Here is a 21,756-nt window from a genome sequence, read left to right on the forward strand (position 1 = left end):
AATCTTAAGAAATGGGGCCACAAAGTGGAGTCCACAACATGCGGGTGTGCAGAAGAGCAAACCACAGACCACCTGTTACAATGCAGTCTGAGCCCTGCCACATGAATAATGGAGGATCTTCTTACAACAACACCAGAGGCACTTCAAGTGGCCAGCTACTGGTCAAAGAACATTTAGTATAACACAAACTTTGTGTTTTTAAATACATTTAAACTGTATTTATTTATTTATTTAAAACATTTATATTCCGCCCTTCTCACCCTGAAGGGGACTCAGGGTGGAGCACAGCATATTTATGGCAAACATTCAATGCAGGGACACAAATTCATATACACATACATAAACATTAAAAACATTAATCTCAATGTTAAAATACACAATTTACAACCGTACTATTATTGTTATTGTATTGTATTTTAACAAGTTGTAAACCGCAATGAGTCGCCGCACAGGCTGAGATATTAGCGGTATACAAGTGTATCAAATAAATAAATACTAGTCATCAGCGTCAAATCTAATTGGCCTGGTAATCTTTCTTATTGCTGCTTTATTGTCCTGTCCCAAAAGCTTGGCCCCACAGCCAAGTTTTTACCATCCTTCTAAAGGACAGAAGAGAGGTGGCTGGCCTGATCTCACCAGGAAAGGAGTTTCATAGCCGGGGAGCTATCACCGAGAAGGCCCTGTCCCTCATCTCATCTCATTTATTATGGAGCCCCCAGTGGCGCAGTGGGTTAAACCCCTGTGCCGGCAGGACTGAAGACTGACAGGTCGCAGGTTCAAATCCGGGGAGAGGCGGATGAGCTCCCTCTATCAGCTCCAGCTCCTCATGCGGAGACATGAGAGAAGCCTCCCACAAGGATGATAAAAACAACAAGTCATCTGGGCGTCCCCTGGGCAACATCCTTGCAGACGGCCAATTCTCTCACACCAGAAGCGACTTGCAGTTTCTCAAGTCACTCCTGAGACGACAAAAAAAAATCTCATTTATTGTGTCAGTTCACTTCTGACACGATAAATAAATAATGATTCATGGTCTACAGACCTTTGACCATTTTGATCACCCTTCTCTGGACACCTTCCAGCTGGTCAATATCCCTCTTGAATTGTGGTGCCCAGAACTGGACACAGTGTTATTCCACTTGAGGTCTGACTAATTCAGAATAGAGGGGCACCATGACTTCCCTTGATCTGGAAGGGTATCCAGTCCACACTGGGGGGGGGGGGGGGGGGAGAGGTGGGGGCGGCCCTGGTTGTCTGACGTCAGTGTTCTGGTCCCGCCCCTCCCTCCCTCTTGACTCCACCTCTTCTCCTTCCCTGCTGCCGCTCTGGGTGGCTCGCCTCCGGACCGAGTGGAGCCATGCTGGGCAAGGACTACATGCTGGCCATCATCCTGGTCAACTGCGATGGTGAGTATGGGGTATAGATTGAGGGGGGGCGGGAGAGGAAGAAGTGGGGTGAGGTGTCCCAGCGGCTCAGCCTGAAGGGATGTTTGGGTGTCCTTCTTTGACACCCCCCCCCCCTCGCAATTGGAGAGTTTTCAATGTGAGCAATGCCTAGCAAAGAAGGGACTGTGGGCGCCTTCTCGCTTTGTAAACAAACCAGCAGCCATAGACAGAGAGCTGACCAGAGCCAGGCCGCTGTCCAGGGTCCTGAAGGGAGAGATCCCGCTATTCTCTGCACAAAGTTGGCTCTGGTTATTATTCAACAGCAGTGCATCCATTCCCCTAAAGATTCCTAAGGATCCCCTATGGATTTGGGAGCTAAGAAGGGTGGGTTCTGGCTAGTGTTAGGATGGGAGAACACCAGCCAATGCCAATTTCTGCATTATAGGCAGAGGAAGGAACTAACAAACCAACCTCTGAGTATTCCTTTCCCCAATGAAATCAATGAAGTTGCCATAAGTCAATGGGGACTTGGAGGCACAGACGCACAAACACAATCCCCCAGAGTCTGTTGCTGCCAAAGCCACACACTGGGGAGCTTTCAACTTTAATATTAACATATATTATGATAAGCTGTACCTGCCACGCGTTGCTGTGGCCAACCTTCCTCCCTCTTTCTCTTTTCTTTCTCTTCCTTCCTTCCTTCCTTCCTTCCTTCCTTCCTTCCTTCCTTCCTTCCTTCCCTCCCTCCCTCCCTCCCTCCCTCCCTCCCTCCCTCCCTCGTTCCTTTCCTTCTTTCCTTTCCTTTCTTTCTCTCTCTCTCTCTCTCTCTCTCCCTCCTTCTCTTCCTCTTCCTCTTCCTCTTCTTCTTCCCTTCCATCCCCCACCTTTTCTTTCCCTTCCACTTTCTCCCCTTCCTTCCTTCTCTACCTATTCTTGGACTGCAACTCCCAGCAGTCCTCCTGATCTATCTATCTACCTACCAGTCTATCTCTATCTAATCTATCTATTTGGAGGATTGCTGGGAGTTGCAGTCCAGGAATAGCAAACTGGAAATATGCAGGGATGCTCTCAAAGAAATCCAAGGAGAAGAAAGCTTGCAGCTTGGAAGCAGTGCATTTGGATCATCCTCCTCTCCTAAAGATCTAGGAGATGCTAGGTCTAGGGAATGCTGGGAGTTATAGTCTGGAAAAGAGTGTGGATATGCTTTTCTGTGCTTTGTTTGCCAGGGGAGTAGTTTTTGCGCATGCGCTGTAGTGTCTCTTTGGCTTTTTGGCTTTTTAAGTTGCTTCCACTGTGTGTTTCAGTGTTTTTATGAGTGATTATCACTTGTTGGCCTGATAGGTGTAATGTGTCCAAATTTGGTGTCAATTCGTCCAGTGGTTTTTGAGTTATGTTAATCCCATAAATGAACATTACATTTTTATTTATATAGATGAAGATATGATGGCACAGACAACATATCTTCATCGAGCAACAGTTGATTGATTTCAGGAAACATTTCTAGCTTTTTCTCCCCAATAAAATATATTTGAAGTAGGTTAAACATCTAAGTCTGCATAGCTGGCAGCTTGAGAGCCTTGTACGCTTCCAGGAAAAGCAGCCCTATAAAAGAAAAAGCTGCCTGCTTTTGTAGAATGTATTTCCTTGTAGATGTGATGAGGACCTTGATTTAAACACCCATTTTCATGTATTCAGGTGGCTACTGATGGTCACCCTGGGGATGGAGTTTGTTGCACTGATTGACCCCTTCATGGTTGGTTGTGCTTGATAAAACATGACCCTTTTGGAGCATGTGTGCTCATGCGGCACCCATATCTGTGTTTAGGCATTGCATGCATAGCATATATCTAGTCTCAAGGAGAACTGTACAGTTATTCTGACAAATACCTGTGTTCCTTATAACTGGGAAAGCATTTTATTTGTATGAGAAATTATAATTTGTTCAGATTGGACACAATGCCACTTGGTCATCTATGTCATTGCTTCTTAAACTGTGGGTCCCAGCCCCAAATGGGCTCCCAATGTTGGGCTCATGAAAAATTGGACAACAGATTTCTGAACATGCAGTGTTTACAGTGGAATCTACAGAAGAGGCTTCAGCTGTACTTCATAAAAAGCAAAATCAGCCTGTTGAGCAAGACTTGCAAATGCTGGCTTATTTTCAGTAAATGATTGGTTTTTATACCTATTTTATATACCGTATATACTCGAGTATAAGCCAACCCAAATATAAGCCGAGGCACCTAATTTTACCACAAAAAACTGAGAAAACAGATAGACTCGAGTATGAGCCAAGGGTGGGAAATGGAGCAGCTACTGGTAAATTTCAAAATAAAAGTAGATACCAATACAATTACATTAATTGAGGAATCAGTAGGTTATATATTTTTGAATATTTACAAAAATGGTAATTTAAGATAAGACTGTCCAACTCTGATTAAATGATTATTTACCTTCTTCAATGTAAATGTGCTTACGTATCCTTCCAATAATAATAAAGAGAGCAATGTAATAATAACAATAATAATAAAAAGAGTAAAATAATGAATGTAGCAATAACAACAATTATACAGTAAAATAATAAATGCATAATAGAGTAAAATGATAAATGTAATAATAATAAGTAGAATTAAATAATAAATGAAATGAAAACAACAACAACAACAACAGAGTAAAATAATAAATAATCTTGACTCAAGTATAAGCCGAGGGGGATTTCTTCAGCATAAAAAAAGGGCTGAAAAACTAGGCTTATACTCGAGTATATACAGTACCTATATATCTGGGGTTGCATAAACATTTCTCAGGCAGAAAGAGGTCCCATGTGAGAAAGTTTGAAGAAGCCTTGATCTATGTCAGGCATGATAGGCTGTTAGGAATTGTGGGAGTTGAAATCCAAAACTTCTGGAGGGCTGAAGTTTGCCCATGCCTGCTCTATATAGTAATCTAATCCTAAATGTACCTAGCAATCAAGGGTGTGTTTTTACACTTTACCTCCTTTACATTCATTTCCAAGTCTCCACGTTGCCACTGAGAATCTTGATAGGTCAGATCCATAACCACAGTATGGTTCCCCCTTCCAGTTCTTTTAGGTGGTCATCAATGGATTCTTCAAATGGCAATGAATGTGAAATCTTGCCATAATTCTTCTATTCTTGTGGAGCTGAGGTCTCAATATAATAGGACGTGAGACCTATTGATATTGATTCCTATTGCTTTGTTTGAGGAGGAGGAAAATCTGTCAGTCTGTTTACTGTGGGTCCACAGGCTCCTTTTATCTACTTGCAAAACAGTCTAGTTTCTCTCTCTCTCTCTCTCTCTCGGTGCATTTATTTTATTTTTAAAAAGGATTTTGCCCTGCTTTTCAGCCAGTGAAGCTTCCACTGTGTTTACAGGAAACTGGGTAAATTACACAGATATCATATTCGATCATACTCAGTTTATGTATCTTGAAAATGTGCACTCTACTCTATCCAAGACAATTAATAGAGAAGAACAGTAAAATGTAATAAACGTGTATACGGTGAAATTGATGTATCTTCGCAGAATGAAAAAATCCAGCAGAGCAATGTAACAGTTAAAACAAGGTGTAAATTAAACTGGAAAAGCAGGGTCAATAAAAATATATTGGGTTGATGCTAAAAGGATGGCTAACTTCCATAACCATAGTGCTACAACTGAGAAGGCCCAGTCTTCTAATTTTAGTTAGCATACCGTTGTATTTTTTTCATGTCAAGAGCGACTTGAGAAACTGCAAGTTGCTTCTGGTGTGAGAGAATTGGCCATCTGCAAGGTCGTTGCCCAGGGGATACCTCGATGTTTTACCATACTTTGGAAGGCTTCTCTCATATCCCTGCTTGGGAAGCTGGAGCTGACAGACAGGAGCTCACCCCACCCCCCAGATTCGAATCAATGACCTTTCAGTCAGCAGTCCTGTCAGCTCAATAGGTTTAACCTATTGCACCACCAGGGGCTCTAGCATACAGGTAGGTATATGAGGTCTTTTATTTGATGATCCTTGTGATCAAAAATTGCTCCAAATTTCCAGTTTTTATTAATATTGTAGTATCTTATTAGAATAATAGAATCACAGAATAACAAAGTTGGAGGAGACCACATGGGTCATCTAGCACAATCAAGGCGTTAAAGAGAATTTATTAAGGACTTCCGCATTACATCGCAGATTTTTTTGTACCCCTTTGCTTCTTTTTTTCTATAGTAAATATTTCCAAATTTCTTTGTTTTCTCAAGTAAAAATGAGGAAGAGTTCCTAATACCTTTCCCCCTCCTAGTCCAAGTACTTGGGAGGAACGCGCTGAAGTCTGGATATGGCATATATCCTCACTTTGCTGGAGCCTGTTCTAGCCAGATTAATCCCATCTGTGAAAGCTGCATTTCCTTGATTAAATTCTCAGAGTTGGCACAAGTATAATAGTTTATTGGTTTGCGGAGGTTGGGAGAAGGAAGGTTAACACATTTTCCCTCTTCTCTGCAATTTAATGACGTATTTCAGCTGTGGGGGTTTTAGTTGGAAAACAACATTGGGAGTTCTGGTGCATGAAATTCACCCATTATGCCAAGGTTTTACAAGGAATCATCTTATTTCTGATTATCAACGATATGTGACACAAAAGACACATAAAATATCTCATGCATTTTTTCCTATTTGACCGAATCCTGAATTTTCCCAGAGTAGTAATCACAAGAAAGTGACACAGTGCCCAACCTGTTACCCACTTGACATTTGACAACTAACGTTCTCAACAACTGCTAGATCATAATATTATTATTCCATGATTATTTTATTCATTTATAGTCTACTTTCTCCCCTAATATGATTGGATCCCAAGATTACTTATAAATTATTAAAAGCATTACAGGTTCGCTTTATGGTTGTCATAAATCGGAAACTTGAAGGCGCACAACAAGAACCACATTAAAACATACACAATCTAAAAAATTAAAACATTGAAGCTTAGAATTTATTCAACTATAGAATACAAAAACAGCAAGATGGTGCACCATTAAAAGACCATCACACTTTAGGCCTAAAAACCCAATGGTGAAATGAAGTTTTCACTTGTCGGTGGAAGGAGAGCAAGGAAGCCATTCTAGTCTTCCTAGGGAGGGATTTCCAAATTGTGGGAGTAACCATTGAGAAGGTCACCTCCCTTTTCCCCACAAAATGAGCCCAAGAAGGTAATGGGACAGAGAAAAATCCCATTCTGGGAGACCTGCTTGAACATGCTTATAGCAGGAGCAACCTTCAGATAGTCTGGACCTGACTTATATAATGGCACACATACAGAATTAGGATTCTTAATTCCCTATGATTTTTATCATCTGCTTCACTCACAACCTGTTATGCAAAACTGTGATACCTTGGGTGGAAAAAGTATGGGGGTTCTCAACCTGTGGGTCCCCAGATGTTTTGGCCTTCCACTCCCAGGAATCCTAACAGCTGGAAAACTTATTGGGATTTCTGGGAGTAGTGGACCAAAACACCTGGGGACCCTCAGGTTGAGAACCACTGCTTTACACCACTGAATCGTAGAATCATAGAGTTGGAAGAGACCTTGTGGACCATCCAGTCCAACCCCCTGCCAAGAAACAGGATAATTGCATTCAAAGCACCCCCCAACAGATGACCATCCAGCCTCTCTTTAAAAACCTCAAAAGAAGGAGCCTCCACCACACTCTGGGCAGAGAGTTCCACTGCTGAACAGCTCTCACACTCAGGAAGTTCTTCCTAATGTTCAGATGGAATCTTCTTTCTTGTAGTTTGAAGCCATTGTTCCGCTTCCTAGTCTCCAGGGAAGCAGAAAACAAGCTTGCTCCCTCCTCCCTGTGACTTCCTCTCACATATTTATACATGGCTATCATGTCTCCTCTCAGCCTTTTCTTCTTCAGGCTAGACATGCCCAGCTCTTTAAGCCATTCCTCATAGGGCTTGATCTCCAGACCCTTGATCGTTTTAGTTGCCCTCCTCCAGCTTGTCAACATCTCCCTTCAATTGTGGTGCCCAGAATTGGACACAGTATTCCAGAATGTGGTCTAACCAAGGCAGAATAGAGGGGTAGCATGGCTTCCCTGGATCTAGACACTATGCTCCTATTGATGCAAAATCCCATTGGCTTTTTTTGCTCCTGGCTCATGTCAGTTGGCTCACCATCTACATAATATTTAATGTGAGCTGAGTTATCTGCATATATACAATTAGGACCAACTGAAAAGACCCATCTACCCTTTTTGTTTTCATCGGAAGGATCCTCTGACTATAAGCAGGATCTAGTGGCACAGACACAGATGTAAATTGGCTTTAATTCACCCCAGTGTCTTTGTTTCCATCCAAAATCAACAATGCTAGCCTTTGTGGTTTGGGAATTTATTTGAAAGAGCACATGTCCTTTGGGGGGAAACATCTTGTTTGGTTTTTGGTACTTTTGCACCTGAAGTCTCCAGAGATGCAGGTCCCTGTATTCTCCCTTGATGTAAAGCACTATTTCCCTCTCTTTTAAAGTTTCTACTTTACAGCTGCCACTTCTGCTTGCAATCTTTTAAAAGTCACATTTTGCTCAACACAAATATTTGGTTCATATCACATTGATTCAAATGCATGTAAAGCAATAAATATTTATGACTGCCTAGTTAAAGCTCTCTGGGTGCAAAGCATGAGTTTGGAGCACCATCCAAAGTTAGTGGCTTTTCAGGTGCAGAATTCATATTATTATGGATTAAATTATCAGATCTCTTCATAAGAACAGCAGAATGACAGGATTTACTAGAATATTTTCACACATTGAGTCTCTTCTTATGTTGACTAATATTATGGACTCAAGTAAGTGGAAATGTTGTCTTGCTATTTACTACCATTAGTATCTCCCTTGTGGTCTCCAAGTACCACAACAGATAAAATTAAACTTATTAAGTACTTCATTAGCACTTCTTTTTTTATAAATTATGCCTTCTGAAGAACTGTGTCATTCTCCAAAGAAGTATTCTTTCAATTCTTAAGAGTACTTCAATTTTGCCCTTCTGCTTCTTTGTAGAGAACAGGGATGCATCTACACTGTAAAAATTGATAACACTTTAACTGCTATGGCTCAATGGAATAATTAGAGTTCTAGTTTTACAAGTTCTTTAGCCTTCACTGCCAAAGAATGCTGGTCCCTCACTCCAGAATACCATAGCGTTGAGCCATGGTATTGAAATTGTTGTCAAAATGCCTCAATTCTATTGTGTAGAGAGGCGCCCTGTATCTGGGATAGATTAGTGATGTATCTATATGTCAGTATTTTCCGATACTAGGCTCTCCATGTGTCCTTGTATTACAGGTTTGGGCAAAATGCAATTATCCAGACCTTGCTGGGAGAAGCTCCCAGCATTTCTCAGTATTGTCCACATTGGGTAGGACTGATAGAAGTTCTAACACAGTATCTGTCAGGCCACTAACTTCTTCAACCAGCAAAATTTTTTGAAGGTCATAGAGGAGAAAGAACACAAAAATGAGACAATAACAGTCACATTCCTACCATCTTGTATTTTAATTGGTTTGACGGGAGCTCAATGCAGTATAAAGGCCACTTCCCACTTTTAGGTTATGTATGGACAGATAAAAAGGACAGTAATTTTTTTAATCAATTGCATTGTCTGTTGTCTCAGTCCCCACATGGTGAAGAAGGGAGTATCCTCTCTGTGTTATGTATTTTGTCTTATTTTGCTGTACTGCCAACACAGCTATGCCTAAATATTTTTTTTCCAGAAAGGGTTTTTTTTAATTGTGTCAGAAGTTACTTGAGAAACTGCAAGTTGCTTCTGGTGTGAGAGAATTGGCCATCTGCTGGGACAATGCCCAGGGGACGCCCGGATGTTTACCATCCCGTGGGAGGCTTCTGTCATGTCCCTGCATGGGAAGCTGGAGCTGACAGACAGGAGCTCACCCCATTTTACAGATTCGAACTGCTGACTTTCAGGTCAGCAGTTCAGCCAGCACAAAGGTTTAAGTCATTGTGCCACCACGGCTCCTCAGAAAGGGGTGGCAATGCATGTGTTGTATTAGGATAGTAGCAAGGAAGGCCAGCTTCAGAGTTCAGAATAAACAGGTGGTTGTTGAGGGTCAAGAGGCTCAAACGGACCACATATACCCTGCAAACTCCTGGAGAATTTTCTGGGTGAGACATTGCATCCTTCAGTTGGAGGTTCCCATTGCTCCCTTGCTGTCAGGCTAAACTGGATGTCCTGTCTACAGAAGAGAACAAGGGAGCAACAGACAACCTCCTATTCAAGGATTTTTAAAAGTCTGATACTAGCCAAACTGAATCAGCCAAGTTCTATACCAGTGGTTGGGGCCTTCTTCCCGATCTTCCATGCTGTTGGTCTTATTTCCAACTCCTTGAATCTAGATTGCAAAAAGAGACTTTTAAGCAAAAGAGAGGCTAGGTAGTTTTGGAATGCAAAACATATAATTTCCCTTTGCAAAATGAGTTGTCAACTTGTGCTCAGTGGCAGCTTCTCACAAAATGGGAGCAGATGGCCGAGCGGATTGAGATATATATCTGGGGGTTTCAGAGTAAAACTAGAGCTCAGATTTGGCTAAATTGAGATGGCAGCTTAATGAGTGCACTGATAAACACCCAGCAAGTTTGAGCCTGGGGAATAGATCTTATTTGAAAAAAATGAAAATTGGAACTTTTTCCTTTAGGAACTCCTGCCTGTTCCTTTTTCTTTTTCTAGGATTTTTGTAATGACTTCTAGAGACTTCTAGAGAAGGGGCTGTGATTTTGTTGCAACAAGCACCACAAGCTGGAGAGCCTTCAATTTTAATACTGTATTTTATTGGCTCGAAGTCATACTTTTCTCCCCCATTTAAGGTGATTCAAAGATGGGGAGTGCCTCAGGTTCAATGACACATTACATTTGCCAGTTTGGGGTTTTTTTAAAAAATAATAATTACCCCTCTAAGAGAGGAGGAGGAGGAGAGATCTCTAGCCCTATGGCTCTGCCAGGTTTCCACCATTTTGTCTTTAGTTCAGCCAGATGGCAGATTATATCTGGCTGAACTAAAAGCCACTTCCTGCTCCTGCTGCCTCCACAATGGGCACATAGATTTAACAAATATCCAATTTCTCCGAAAATAAGACATAGTGATAGGCGTGGCTATGAAGCATACAAGGTTGGCTCCCCTGCCATGTCCTGGTGCGTGTTGCAAGCTGAGGCCTAGAGGGAGACACAGAAAGTAAAAGTCTCCTCAGTGAAGTGAGTAGGACACTCTGCTTTAGGTATTGTGTGTTCTCAGGGGAAAGAAGTAAAGCTGTGGCTGCCAATTTACTCAGCACTGTGGGTCGTCCCCCACCCCCCTCCAGCACTGACCAGCAAGTCTGTGGGTCCCTTTCACCCCCTACAAACGCCAGTAAAGCTGCTGCTCCCCAAACTGACCAGCAACAGTCTGTGGGTCTTTCTCACCCCACGCAAAAACCAGACAATAGGGGGAAAGCTTCAGCAAGCAGTCTGCTACTGGACCCAAAGAGATCATGCCATAAATGCAGATTGTTGTACCATCTATATAAATAAAATGTAATGTTAGTTTATGGGATTAACATAACTCAAAAACCACTGGACGAATTGACACAAAATTTGGACACAATACACCTATCAGTTCCAGAAAAGGATCGCTGCCTTGTCGTGGTGCTGGAGCTTGAGCACCTCAATGATGCCATGAGCGAAACCATGAAAGGACATACAAGGCGGGACGGTCGTGGCAGAGAGGTCAGACCAGGCGCGATCCCTGGGGAAGGTAATGGCAATCCACGCCAGATAGATAGAATAGATAGATTAGATAGATAGATAGAGAGAGAGAGAGAGAGAGATCAGGGAGTTGCTGGGAGTTGCAGTCCAAGAATAGGTAGAGAAGGAAGAAAGGGGAGAAAGAGGAATAGAAAGAAAAGGGAGGGGAAGGAAGGGAAGAGGAAGAGAAGGAAGGAAGGGAAGAAAGAAAGAAAGAAAGAAAGAAGAGAAAGAGGGAAAGTTGGCCACAGCAACGCGTGGCGGGTACAGCTAGTGCTTAATAAAAATAAGACATCCCCTGAAAATAAGCCATAGTGTGTCTTCTGGAGGAAAAATAAATATAAGACAGTGTCATTTTCAGGGAAACACTGTAAAGACTCATACAAACAAGATGACTTCTGGGTGTCTTCACACTCACTCTTTATTCCATAGGAAAAATTGCACTACAAAGCCAATTTGAAATTAATGCAAGATATTATGCATGTAGAGGAAATTCTAAAAACGTATGCTATTCTAAGAATGCTCCCCTCCCCCAAATTGAAGCCTCAAAAGTGGAGTGTTCTTTACAGATGATGGTGCCTTAGATTTGGTGAAATACTATATATATATATATATATATTATATGTTTTTTATTGCCAACACAGGTAGAATAATATCACAATCCATCACCATTTCCAAATACATATCAAATATTGGTTTCATAGTGTTCTTATCCTTACCTATTCCACCTTTATCTCCCACTTGTGTCTATCGATTTTACACCCCCCTCCCCGTGGGAACAGTACTTGTCTTCATTCAAATATTATTTTAATTGAACAATTGTGGAAAGAGAATGGTTCAGCTCTTTATATCTTTCTTTTCCTTCGACTTTATCTATAAATCTTCCCCATTTCTGAACCCAGGTCATCTTGATTTGGCATAATGTTTATTTGGCTCTTCTTTCAGAGGTGTAGTCCTGAAGCATAAAGTCTGCTAGGCAACCATACCATTTTTTAACTTCCCACTTTCTGTGGTCTTTCCACCTCAAGGCCACAATTGTTTGGGCGGCAACTATCATGTATTTTATATTCCCCCCCCCCCCCCAAGCTTTGATGTTTTCGTCCTTGTCTAATTTCTGGGTGGAAAATTCTTTTTTTATTCAAAACCAATTTATGCCCTATTAATTCTTCCATTTCCTTCTTAACTTTATTATAAAAATCTTGTAATCTGTCGCATTCCCACCACATATGTATATAGGAGCCAATTTTTCCAGAATCCCAATTGAACTAGCGCACATAACTAAGGTAAAGGTTGTCCCCTGACATTAAGTCCAGTCATGTCTGACTCTGGGGGCTGGTGCTCATCTCCATTTCTAAGCCGAAGAGCCAACGTTGTCCATAGACACCTCCAAGGCCATGTGGCCGGCCTGACTGCATGGAGCGCTGTTACCTTCCCGCCAGAGCGCTACCTATTGATCTACTCACATTTGCATGTTTTCGAACTGCTAGGTTGGCAGAAGCTAGGCCTGACAGCGGAAGTATCCTCTTCATCAGATGAATGAAGCATGATCTTGAGTTGGCAGATATTCCACATGTGGGTCTAGAAAATTTGAATGGAATGTCAACAATCCTGCTTTTTGACTTTGGGCTAGTTAACAAGGAGCCAAACTGTATTTTTCTGTTGACTCTAGAAGTTTCTCTTGCTATCTGGGGATTGCAAGCATGAAGGTGAATTTTACATAGCCTGAATGTGGTATTCATTGATGTCCAGCCTTTCACCTCTTGCTAAACTCCCAATCCAAGTCACCGAAGTGGTGTGTGTATGTGTATGTGAGAGAGATGCATAGCTGTGTGCCAGGAATGGGGTGAGTCAGAGCCTCTTTGCTCTGATCCCTGTGTGCCTAGAGGGGCAACTGCTGGGATGCTGCTGGCAGCTGGTTGAGCTGCTCCCGAGGATGGCCAGGCCTGATTAAACAGAACACAGTTTGGCAGGAACAGACAGTAGGGCCTGCAGTATGTAATTGAATTGCAAGTGATGGATTATTCACCTTATGTCCCCTTCATACTGGGCGAAATCAACAGGATAATAAAGCAGAAGGGGCACACTGACCTCTGGATATTTTTAGCTGTGTTCACTGGGGCAGATACAGTTACGGTTACAGCCCTGCTCCTGGAAGTCCTGCAGAGAAACACCAGGTTGTACATTTAGCTTACTCTGGTACCTTCTTACCCATTTCCCAGAAATGCAGACAGCCAAGGAAAGTGGCCTCCTCTGCTAAAGATCTTCAGATACTTTCCCGTACCAGTTTCCTAAATGACTCCCTCCTCCAGCCTTGTCCATCTGAGATTATGATGTTCATTATTGATGAACCCAGCTGACATTTTATTGAAAGCCAGCAGGATGTAGTGATTTGAGCGCTGGTCTAGATTTCTGGGAGAGTAGCTATGGAAACCATTGGGTGACCTAGGTGTCGTCCTCTCTCTGCCTTAGAGAAAGGCAATGACAAATCCGCTATGAAGAAACCTTGCCAAGAAAACCCTAGGGTAGGATCACCATAAGTCAGAATTTATGTTTCTATGACAGTCTGACATTTACACAATTCATAGAACTCTGGGAGCCCCTGTAGGCTGCAAAATAAGTATTTCAAGGGCTACATCTATTTTATGACCCATCCCAGAGAGCCCATGATCCTAATGAGATTTTCTATAATGGGTGGTAAGAAAGAAGATGGCAGCTGATCATGTTTTGACCTATTAGCTAGCTTTGAATTTTTGGGTTGTATTTTGTCTTTACTCTTCAGTTTACAATAAGAAAGTATAGTGGGCTTATCTTTAACCCATTTAATACAATTCAGTGCAAAACTTTCCAGAGTGGTTCAAAAGATAAATAATAAAAACTAGCCATCCCCTGCCACGCGTTGCTGTGGCCCAATCTGTGTATATGTGTTTTGTGTGTATATATATGTATATGTGTGTGTATATGTGGTTTTGCGCATGCATTGTAATATAATTTTTGGGGGTGGGATTGGCTTTTTAAGTCCTTTCCACTGTGTTTCTTAGTATTTTTATGAGTGATGGTCACTTGTTGGCCTGATGGGTGTTGTGTGTCCATTCGTCCAGTGGTTCTTGAGTCACGTTAATTCCACAAACGAACATTACATTTTTATTTATATAGATAATGCAAAGTGCAATAGGTAGAATAAGAAGGTGTATGTGTTACTCAATTATCTTGAAAGGAATGGGCTGTGGGAGACAACATAGCCTTTCCACACTCCATCCCATGAAGTGGGGGGGGAGGGAGCATCACATTGCCATCATGTTATGTCCCATATAGTTAGAAAACAAAGCGTATTGTTTCTCATTCTCCATCCCACATTGGTGTTTTCTTGTGTTCTGAAATTATCCATTTTCAAATTTATTACACGAGCGAGTGCAGTTCCTGTCCACCTCCTTTAAAAAACAACAACAACCTTGAGATTTCCGAAACTAGGAAAGATTGAAATCTTACAAGTTCCAACTTGTTGAAGCAGAAATCTCCTGAAGCAGTGCAATTTCTAATTAATACATAAAATAAAAATAATTACAGTGCAAGGCAAGGATCAAACAGCTGAGTTTTGAGAGACTGCTTGGGCATCACTGCTTTGTATGACACAACCCATTTTGTTGTTGTTGTTCATTCGTTCAGTTGTTTCCGACTCTTTGTGACCTCATGGACCAGCCCACGCCAGAGCTCCCTGTCGGCTGTCACCACCCCCAGCTCCTTCAAGGTCAATCCAGTCACTTCAAGGATCCCATCCATCCATCTTACCTTTGGTCAGCCCCTCTTCTTTTTTCCTTCCACTGGCAGGATCTAGTGGGTGCTTTATGAAAGTAGATAAAGCATTCTTTCTGGGGGTATGACAACTCTCTAGTTAAAATGATTTTTGAGGGTTTAAAAATAAATATACAATGGATAGACTGTGCCAGAAAACATAAACCTAGTTCCAAGATGGCAGAGAACAGAGACGCATGCTAGTAAAGAGTCATATGCAACCACAGTAAATGATGGAGTCCCCGGTGGCGCAGTTGAGTCAGCAGGACTGAAGACTGACAGATCGCATGTTCAAATCTGGGGAGAGCGCAGATGAGCTCCTTCTGACAGTTCCAGCTCCCCATGTGGGGACATGAGAGAAGCATCCCACAAGGATAGTAAAACATCAAAAACATCTGTGCGTCCCCTGAGTAACGTCTTTGCAGATGGCCAATTCTCTCACACCAGAAGCAACTTGCAGTTTCTCAAGTCGCCCTTGACATGGGGAAAAAACAAAAAAACAAAAACAAAAAAACAAAACAGTAAATGATTACTAAATTCTGCATTTATCCTCTGAGCTGAGATACACACGAATGCGTGACACCTAGGCAACAAGCATGAATCACAACTGCCAATGATTACTGGAATACCCAAACATGTATATAGTTTGTGAGTCAGACTGTACAAGGGCCACATATATCAGAAACCGAATCCGAGATATATCAAAACAGAAACACATTACTTGACCTCTAGGCAACTATTCAAGGTGGCGTAGTGCAATATTAGAAACAATAAGAGTATCCAAGAGCGCTTGGGTTAGCTGAGTTAGTGTTTCAACAATCCTGAGTGGGGGGAAATGCCCCAAAGATGCTGTGGGTCTCATTCCATCTCCCCACTCCTCCTTCTAGTCATAATTTCCAAAGCTATGTTTTGGTTAGAAAAACATGGAGAGATTGTACGTGCACTTTCTATGTATCATCAAATCTGGCTTTGAGATAGTGAGACCAGATGGAGGGTGTTTTTTTTTGTGTGTGTTATTGTTCTTGTATATTTTAATCACAAAAGTTGTACATTCCAGAATTCTCTTTTTTCTTGAGCCAAATAAAGTTACAGTATTTTTTTGTCCTCGTTTGTCTGAGATGTAGTGCCAATGCAAACAGAAAAGTTGCTGATACAGAAAATCACTGAAGGCATTTTTAAATTATTAATCGTAGGTGGACTTGGTGCTTGCCTTCTTCTATGGAGAGGAGTAGGTGAGCATGAAGATATGGATGCAGCTCTTAGTTGCAACTCAGGACATAATATCACTAGACCCTTGAGTTCAGAACTGCCCATGAGAATTTAGTTCATGTTGCGTTTGCCAGATCCAATACGAGAATTGCAGGCTTTTCCTATCTCTCTTATATATTACCTTATGGGTATTGATTTCATTTGTTTACAATGCTAAGATGAAGATGGAACATTCTGTTGTGTAATATCCTTCTGCTGACTCCTTTACTTATCTAAGGCTTTAAATAGTTTTCCTCTTGGAGATAGAGAATGGAGCACATGGCCACCCTATCTAAAATTTGTTTAGAGGATACAGAGAGGTCAAGATTGATCAAGAGGCTGAAAGATATTGTCATTATATGAATAGATGGAAGTTTGTAATGTACACTAGTCATGCATCTCACTTTTCCCGGATGTTTCAGTCTGGATGTTGAAATGGGGCATACCATACTTTATTCACTCACTTTTCATGAAATCATGTAAGTTGTAGTTTTACAAGGTCTTTAGACTTCTCTGCTAAAGTATACTGGTGCCTCACTCCAACAATTCTGTAGCACTGAGCCAAGCAGCACTTTTGTGGAAAATACAATGTATCCATCTGTTCACTACAGTATTTTCTGATTTGTGCTCATGTCTTTTTTCAGACTACCTTTGTGGGATGTCTGTGGCACATTTTTCACATAAAATGTAATTGCAGAACTGACAGGTGCAGCACAGATTGGCAGATTGCTATTGAAACTTTCCAGATCTGTTGCTCCATAGAGTCACCAGCCCTTCCTTTTTTTCTTTTTTTTGCAACTCCCAACCTGTCCTAAGCCTTCCAAAACCAAGCCTAGAAACACATCTGACCAGCGTACCAGGCCTAGAAACACATCTGACCAGCGTACCACATAAGAGTCCAGGAATATAAGCAAACAGTTTATTGCAAAAACATATAAAAAGCATATAAAATCAGGAATAAGAAAGGAAGATATATAATCCAAAAAGGTTTAGCAACAGGTGATAACCAGACAATAATCCAAATGTCACATAAAGTTCCAGAGGTGACAAAGTCCAGAAACAGCCAGAAATCACAGAGACTGCATAAGTCCACAATCCAGAAGTTATAACTAGTAAAACTTGAATGGGACTACATGAACAGGAGCATAAAAACTTTCAAAATCAAAGCTTGACTTGAACCAGTAACAAGAGAACCCAGGCTTAGCTTTTCACTCTAATGCAGCATTGCCTGAACTGACCTTAAAGTAAACACCTTGTTTATTTAGTTATTTATTTATTTATGATATTTCTATCCCACCTTTCTCAGCCCAAAGGAAACTGAAGGGAGCTTACAAGTTGGCAGCAATTGTTGTCTAATGAAAGCATTCGGTTTCCCATGAATTCCCTTCACAACTTTCCCACGTGATCTCTCTCAACAATGCAATCTATTTTCTGCTCTGATTTGTAAATGAAAACTTTTGTTGATCTCAGGTGGGTTTTCATGGGAACTTTCCTTATCACTCAGTTCTTCACTTGGTTCTGGTTCCTTATCTGCTGTTGCTACTTCGGACTCCCCGAATGCTCTTGAGACCCTGCACTTTCTAAGCCAGTTTTCTCACAGAGAGAACTATCATTTCCCAGACTGGAGAGCCCATTACTTTGTGCCACATTAAAGCTCACAATCCTCTCTAAATCATCAGTTAAACCTTCAGCCTCTGGTTGATCTACAACACCTCATGTTCATGTCTTTTTTTAAAAAAACCTCCCTCTTTACATTCTAAAATGCCACCAGGATCAATGCTGTGTCTTAAAATGCACAGAGGTCTTCTCCAACTCATCATCTTTGCAGAAATTAGTTATTAAAGACTGAAACAATAGAAATTGGAGTTGCAACCAACTTCCAATAGCTTCCAGGTTACTTTTTCAAGCAAAAATATGGAAGTGTGGCCCACAATAAGGCAAAAATTGTCTCTACACTCCCACACTTGCCAACTCTGCTGTAATTAAAAGCTTCCTGTCCAGTAGGGACATCTCATTAGCGTATCTCACTATAATTCCCTGTATTTGGCAGGGTTCTTAATAATGATTTCTTCCCATTTTCCAGTTTCATGATAAAATTAAAAGAAAAGTTGAAGAGAAACTAGGATTTGAAATATCTCAGCAGTGACTAACCAATCAAATCATAAATACAGTATTGTACTGAGTAAAAAGTAATTAAAGTTAGCAAGTGGAAGTAAGACATTTCTAATTAAAGTTGGAGGAGATATTTGCTGAATGGGAACTACTTAACCTTTATCTAGCCAATGGGACAATTTGGTCCTCCTAAAGTCACATTTTGTTCATGAATCCACTGAACTAGAATAAACTAGAACTTTAGGAGAGGAATTTCTTTTTGTTTTGCATTGTAACCTGAAGAGTTACAAACAACGTTCCCAGATTTCAACCATATCCATTTCCCCCCTCAGTCAAATAGAAATAACAAGTGACCATCACTCAGAAAAACACTGAAAAACACAGCAGAAGAGACTTAAAAAGCAAAAAAAAAAATTACATTACATTTACATACAGAATGTTATGTCTCAGAAGAGATTAATATGTAAAAGAAAAATATTCCTCGTGGTGATGGTGGGAAATGTAATTGTTGTGTTTGTGTATGTGTATGTCTTAAAATTAAAAAAAATTAAGGTATTTAATGGGAGAATTTAAAAAATCTGCCAGCACTATGGCCTAAATCAAGTTGTCGTTCTCACCCAAAGTAGTTCTACTGGACCTGTGAGATGTACTTGTGCCAGAATTGATTCATTGTATTTATTCTAGCTGGGTCTAGTAATTGGATGTCTTATGCCCTAGGATATACCATATGTACCATATACTGACACAACAACATAGAAAATGAGGGTTAGAATTGGTTTAGTTTTCTGACCGAAGCTTTTCAAACAATGAAATAAAGATGCCTGGTGGTTCCCATCCCTTTAAATGACTTGGTGCCACAAGAGGCTCAAGCAGATTATCCTTCTCGAGTAATCAGGAACAGAAAGATTTTCATCTTGATGTATACAGATGATTTTGGGTTCAACGTATTGTCAAAGGATTTCATGGCCGGAATCACTGGGTTGTTGTAGGTTTTTCAAGCGGTATGGCCATGTTCAAGAAGCATTCTCCCTTTGGATGCCTTTATTAAATGTGGAAATCTATCCACAAAATACTTTTATGATCAAGACCCTGTTTTTGATAGACTTAGACACAGGTGGATTTCAGATTTACATATCACAGAACAAACCCATTTATTTAGATATTTGGATATTTTGTGAAGCTTGTTTCTCTCATAGAAATGGCACAGGGAAGTGGAGAAGCTGGAAGAAAAGGACGGATTAAGAACATATATGCAGGGATGGTTTTTTTTAAGTAGAGGAGAGTGACTTGAACCCACCCGTAAAACTAATTGGTAAAGTCATTGCTCAAATTCTTTGTAGTGCTGAAATGTGAGGGTTTGATTGGTACTATCAAAGCCTTGAAAAGTATTATATATAGGTCAAAGTCATGACAGGTCAAAGTAGGCCCCTTGATTGATGAATGTAAGCTGTATGCTGCTCTTTAGAAAGAAATACACAGAACATGCCTTTTGTATGTTGGAAGATAGAATTTGATATTCCTATGATGCTAAAGTGACATAGAGAATGATGTCAAAGTATGTAGAAGCATGTTCTTTGTTTGCCTGCAATTGGAGGGTATAAAAAGGTCATCAACACCTATATCGGGGCTCTGGATGCTTTTGGACACAGCTCCACTCCAGAGCCCCAGCTGGAAATAAAAGCCATACTTTTCTGACCTCCTGAAAGGAACTCTCTTGATATAATCCCTCTTATAATATGCTGCAACAGTAATATTACTAATAATATTATAATATAATGGTATAGTACAATATAGTAATATATAATACTGATATTGTGCTATGCTAATAATATAATATATCTTGTAAGCCGCTCTGAGTGCCCATCGGGGTGAGAAGGGGGGCATATAAATGTTATAAATAAATAAATACATAATAAATTCTTTTGAAAACATTATTCTTTACTATCTGGAAGACCTGTGGTTGGATTCAGAGAAGACATGAGTAGATTGCGCTCAGTTAAGGTATTTCAAATTAATTGTTCTTCTATCAGCATTATGTTGCTTGGAAATGTGAAATCACTGATACAATAGATGCCAACTTTCCTAAAGCTTCCATGTAACTATGTATTGTTGAAGGCTTTCATGGCTGGAATCACTAGGTTCTTGTGGGTTTTTTCGGGCTATAGAGCCATGTTCTAGAGGCATTTCTCCTGACGTTTCGCCTGCATCTATGGCAAGCATCCTCACTACCTCTGAGGATGCTTGCCATAGATGCAGGCGAAACGTCAGGAGAAATGCCTCTAGAACATGGCTCTATAGCCCGAAAAAACCCACAAGAACCTTCCATGTAACTACTGCTTCCCTGAACTCTGCCTTGGATATGGGTAAGAGGGAATTAAGGAATGGACTATTTGGGTTAGATTCTAGAAGAGACTATAAAGAAATTAAGATCTCTTCATTCTCTTCTGTGAATGGTTTTTCTTTCCTCTCTCCTAGATAATCTATGGAATGACCAGAATCTGGAAGCAGATCTTGACCTTCCTCCAGGATGGAGGAAAATCCATGACTCCTCAGGGACCTACTATTGGCACGTGCCCACAGGCACCACCCAGTGGCAACACCCGTCCCGCACCTCTGACCAGGGACACAGTGTGGAGGCTGCCTCGCCAGAAATGGTATCTAGACTCTAAAGCCTTTTGTAAATAATGTGGGCTCCCCACTGTTGGCTTTTTATAATGCCTGATATGCGAAAGACATTGCATGAAAACAGAGTACTTAAAGCCAAATGTCATTCTCTGCATTAATATCATTGACCAGACCATCGCCATCTTGACCCTCATTGACATCATTCCCCACATCTAAAGCACCTTAATCTTGAAACACAACCACAGGCTGAACTCTGACAAAACCTTTTTTAACCTCAGTGGCCTGAAACGAATGGTGTAATCTTATACTGGGGCTAGTTTTTGTGTGGACTGGTTGGAGGAAGGGGGATCAGCTCCTACGTATGGGCCTCAGGGATCCAAGAGTTCCTCTGATTTCTCCCATATAGCACACTTGAATTTATGCTGATAATAATTTATGCTTTATTATCCCTGCTGTGTTAGTTTCCTGTTTGAAGCAACTCTCAGACACTCCTTCTCTGTCCTTATTCAGGACCCTCAGACTGCGACAGTGAGACGTATGCCCAGGGAAAGACCCATCCCAAGTCCCATGGCATCGCTACCCAGAAGAAGGTATGGTTGCCTGCCGGGGCCAGTACACAAGGTCCTCTGAGCATGTCTAATCAGGTTAAAAGTGAAATAAAGTCTGGGGTTATCTCATGTCCTTCTTTAATGATCTCTCAAATAAGAATGTGCAAATATAGGTGAAAGCAGGTTTGTTTCTACTCCACACGTCTTTGGCTTGCGTCTTTTTAGTTGTAAAGATATTTTGAGAATTATTGTCCATCTGCTCCAGC

The 21,756-nt window shown here is 41.0% G+C and overlaps 1 protein-coding gene across 1 annotated transcript in view; it reads left to right on the top strand.

Moving 5' to 3' along the window:
- Positions 1-1,285: 1,285 nt before the first annotated feature.
- APBB3 (amyloid beta precursor protein binding family B member 3) overlaps positions 1,286-21,756 on the top strand; it is a 31,353-nt gene continuing 10,882 nt past the window's right edge. Inside the window, exons 1-3 of the mRNA XM_067467738.1 lie at positions 1,286-1,406; positions 20,793-20,971; positions 21,453-21,532. Coding sequence (XP_067323839.1) covers positions 1,358-1,406; positions 20,793-20,971; positions 21,453-21,532 — 308 coding nt within the window. The 5' untranslated portion in view covers positions 1,286-1,357. The remainder of the gene's footprint in view (positions 1,407-20,792; positions 20,972-21,452; positions 21,533-21,756) is intronic.

The sequence above is a fragment of the Anolis sagrei genome, chromosome 4 (genome assembly GCF_037176765.1).
Source record: "Anolis sagrei isolate rAnoSag1 chromosome 4, rAnoSag1.mat, whole genome shotgun sequence".
NCBI classification, from domain to species: domain Eukaryota; kingdom Metazoa; phylum Chordata; class Lepidosauria; order Squamata; family Dactyloidae; genus Anolis; species Anolis sagrei.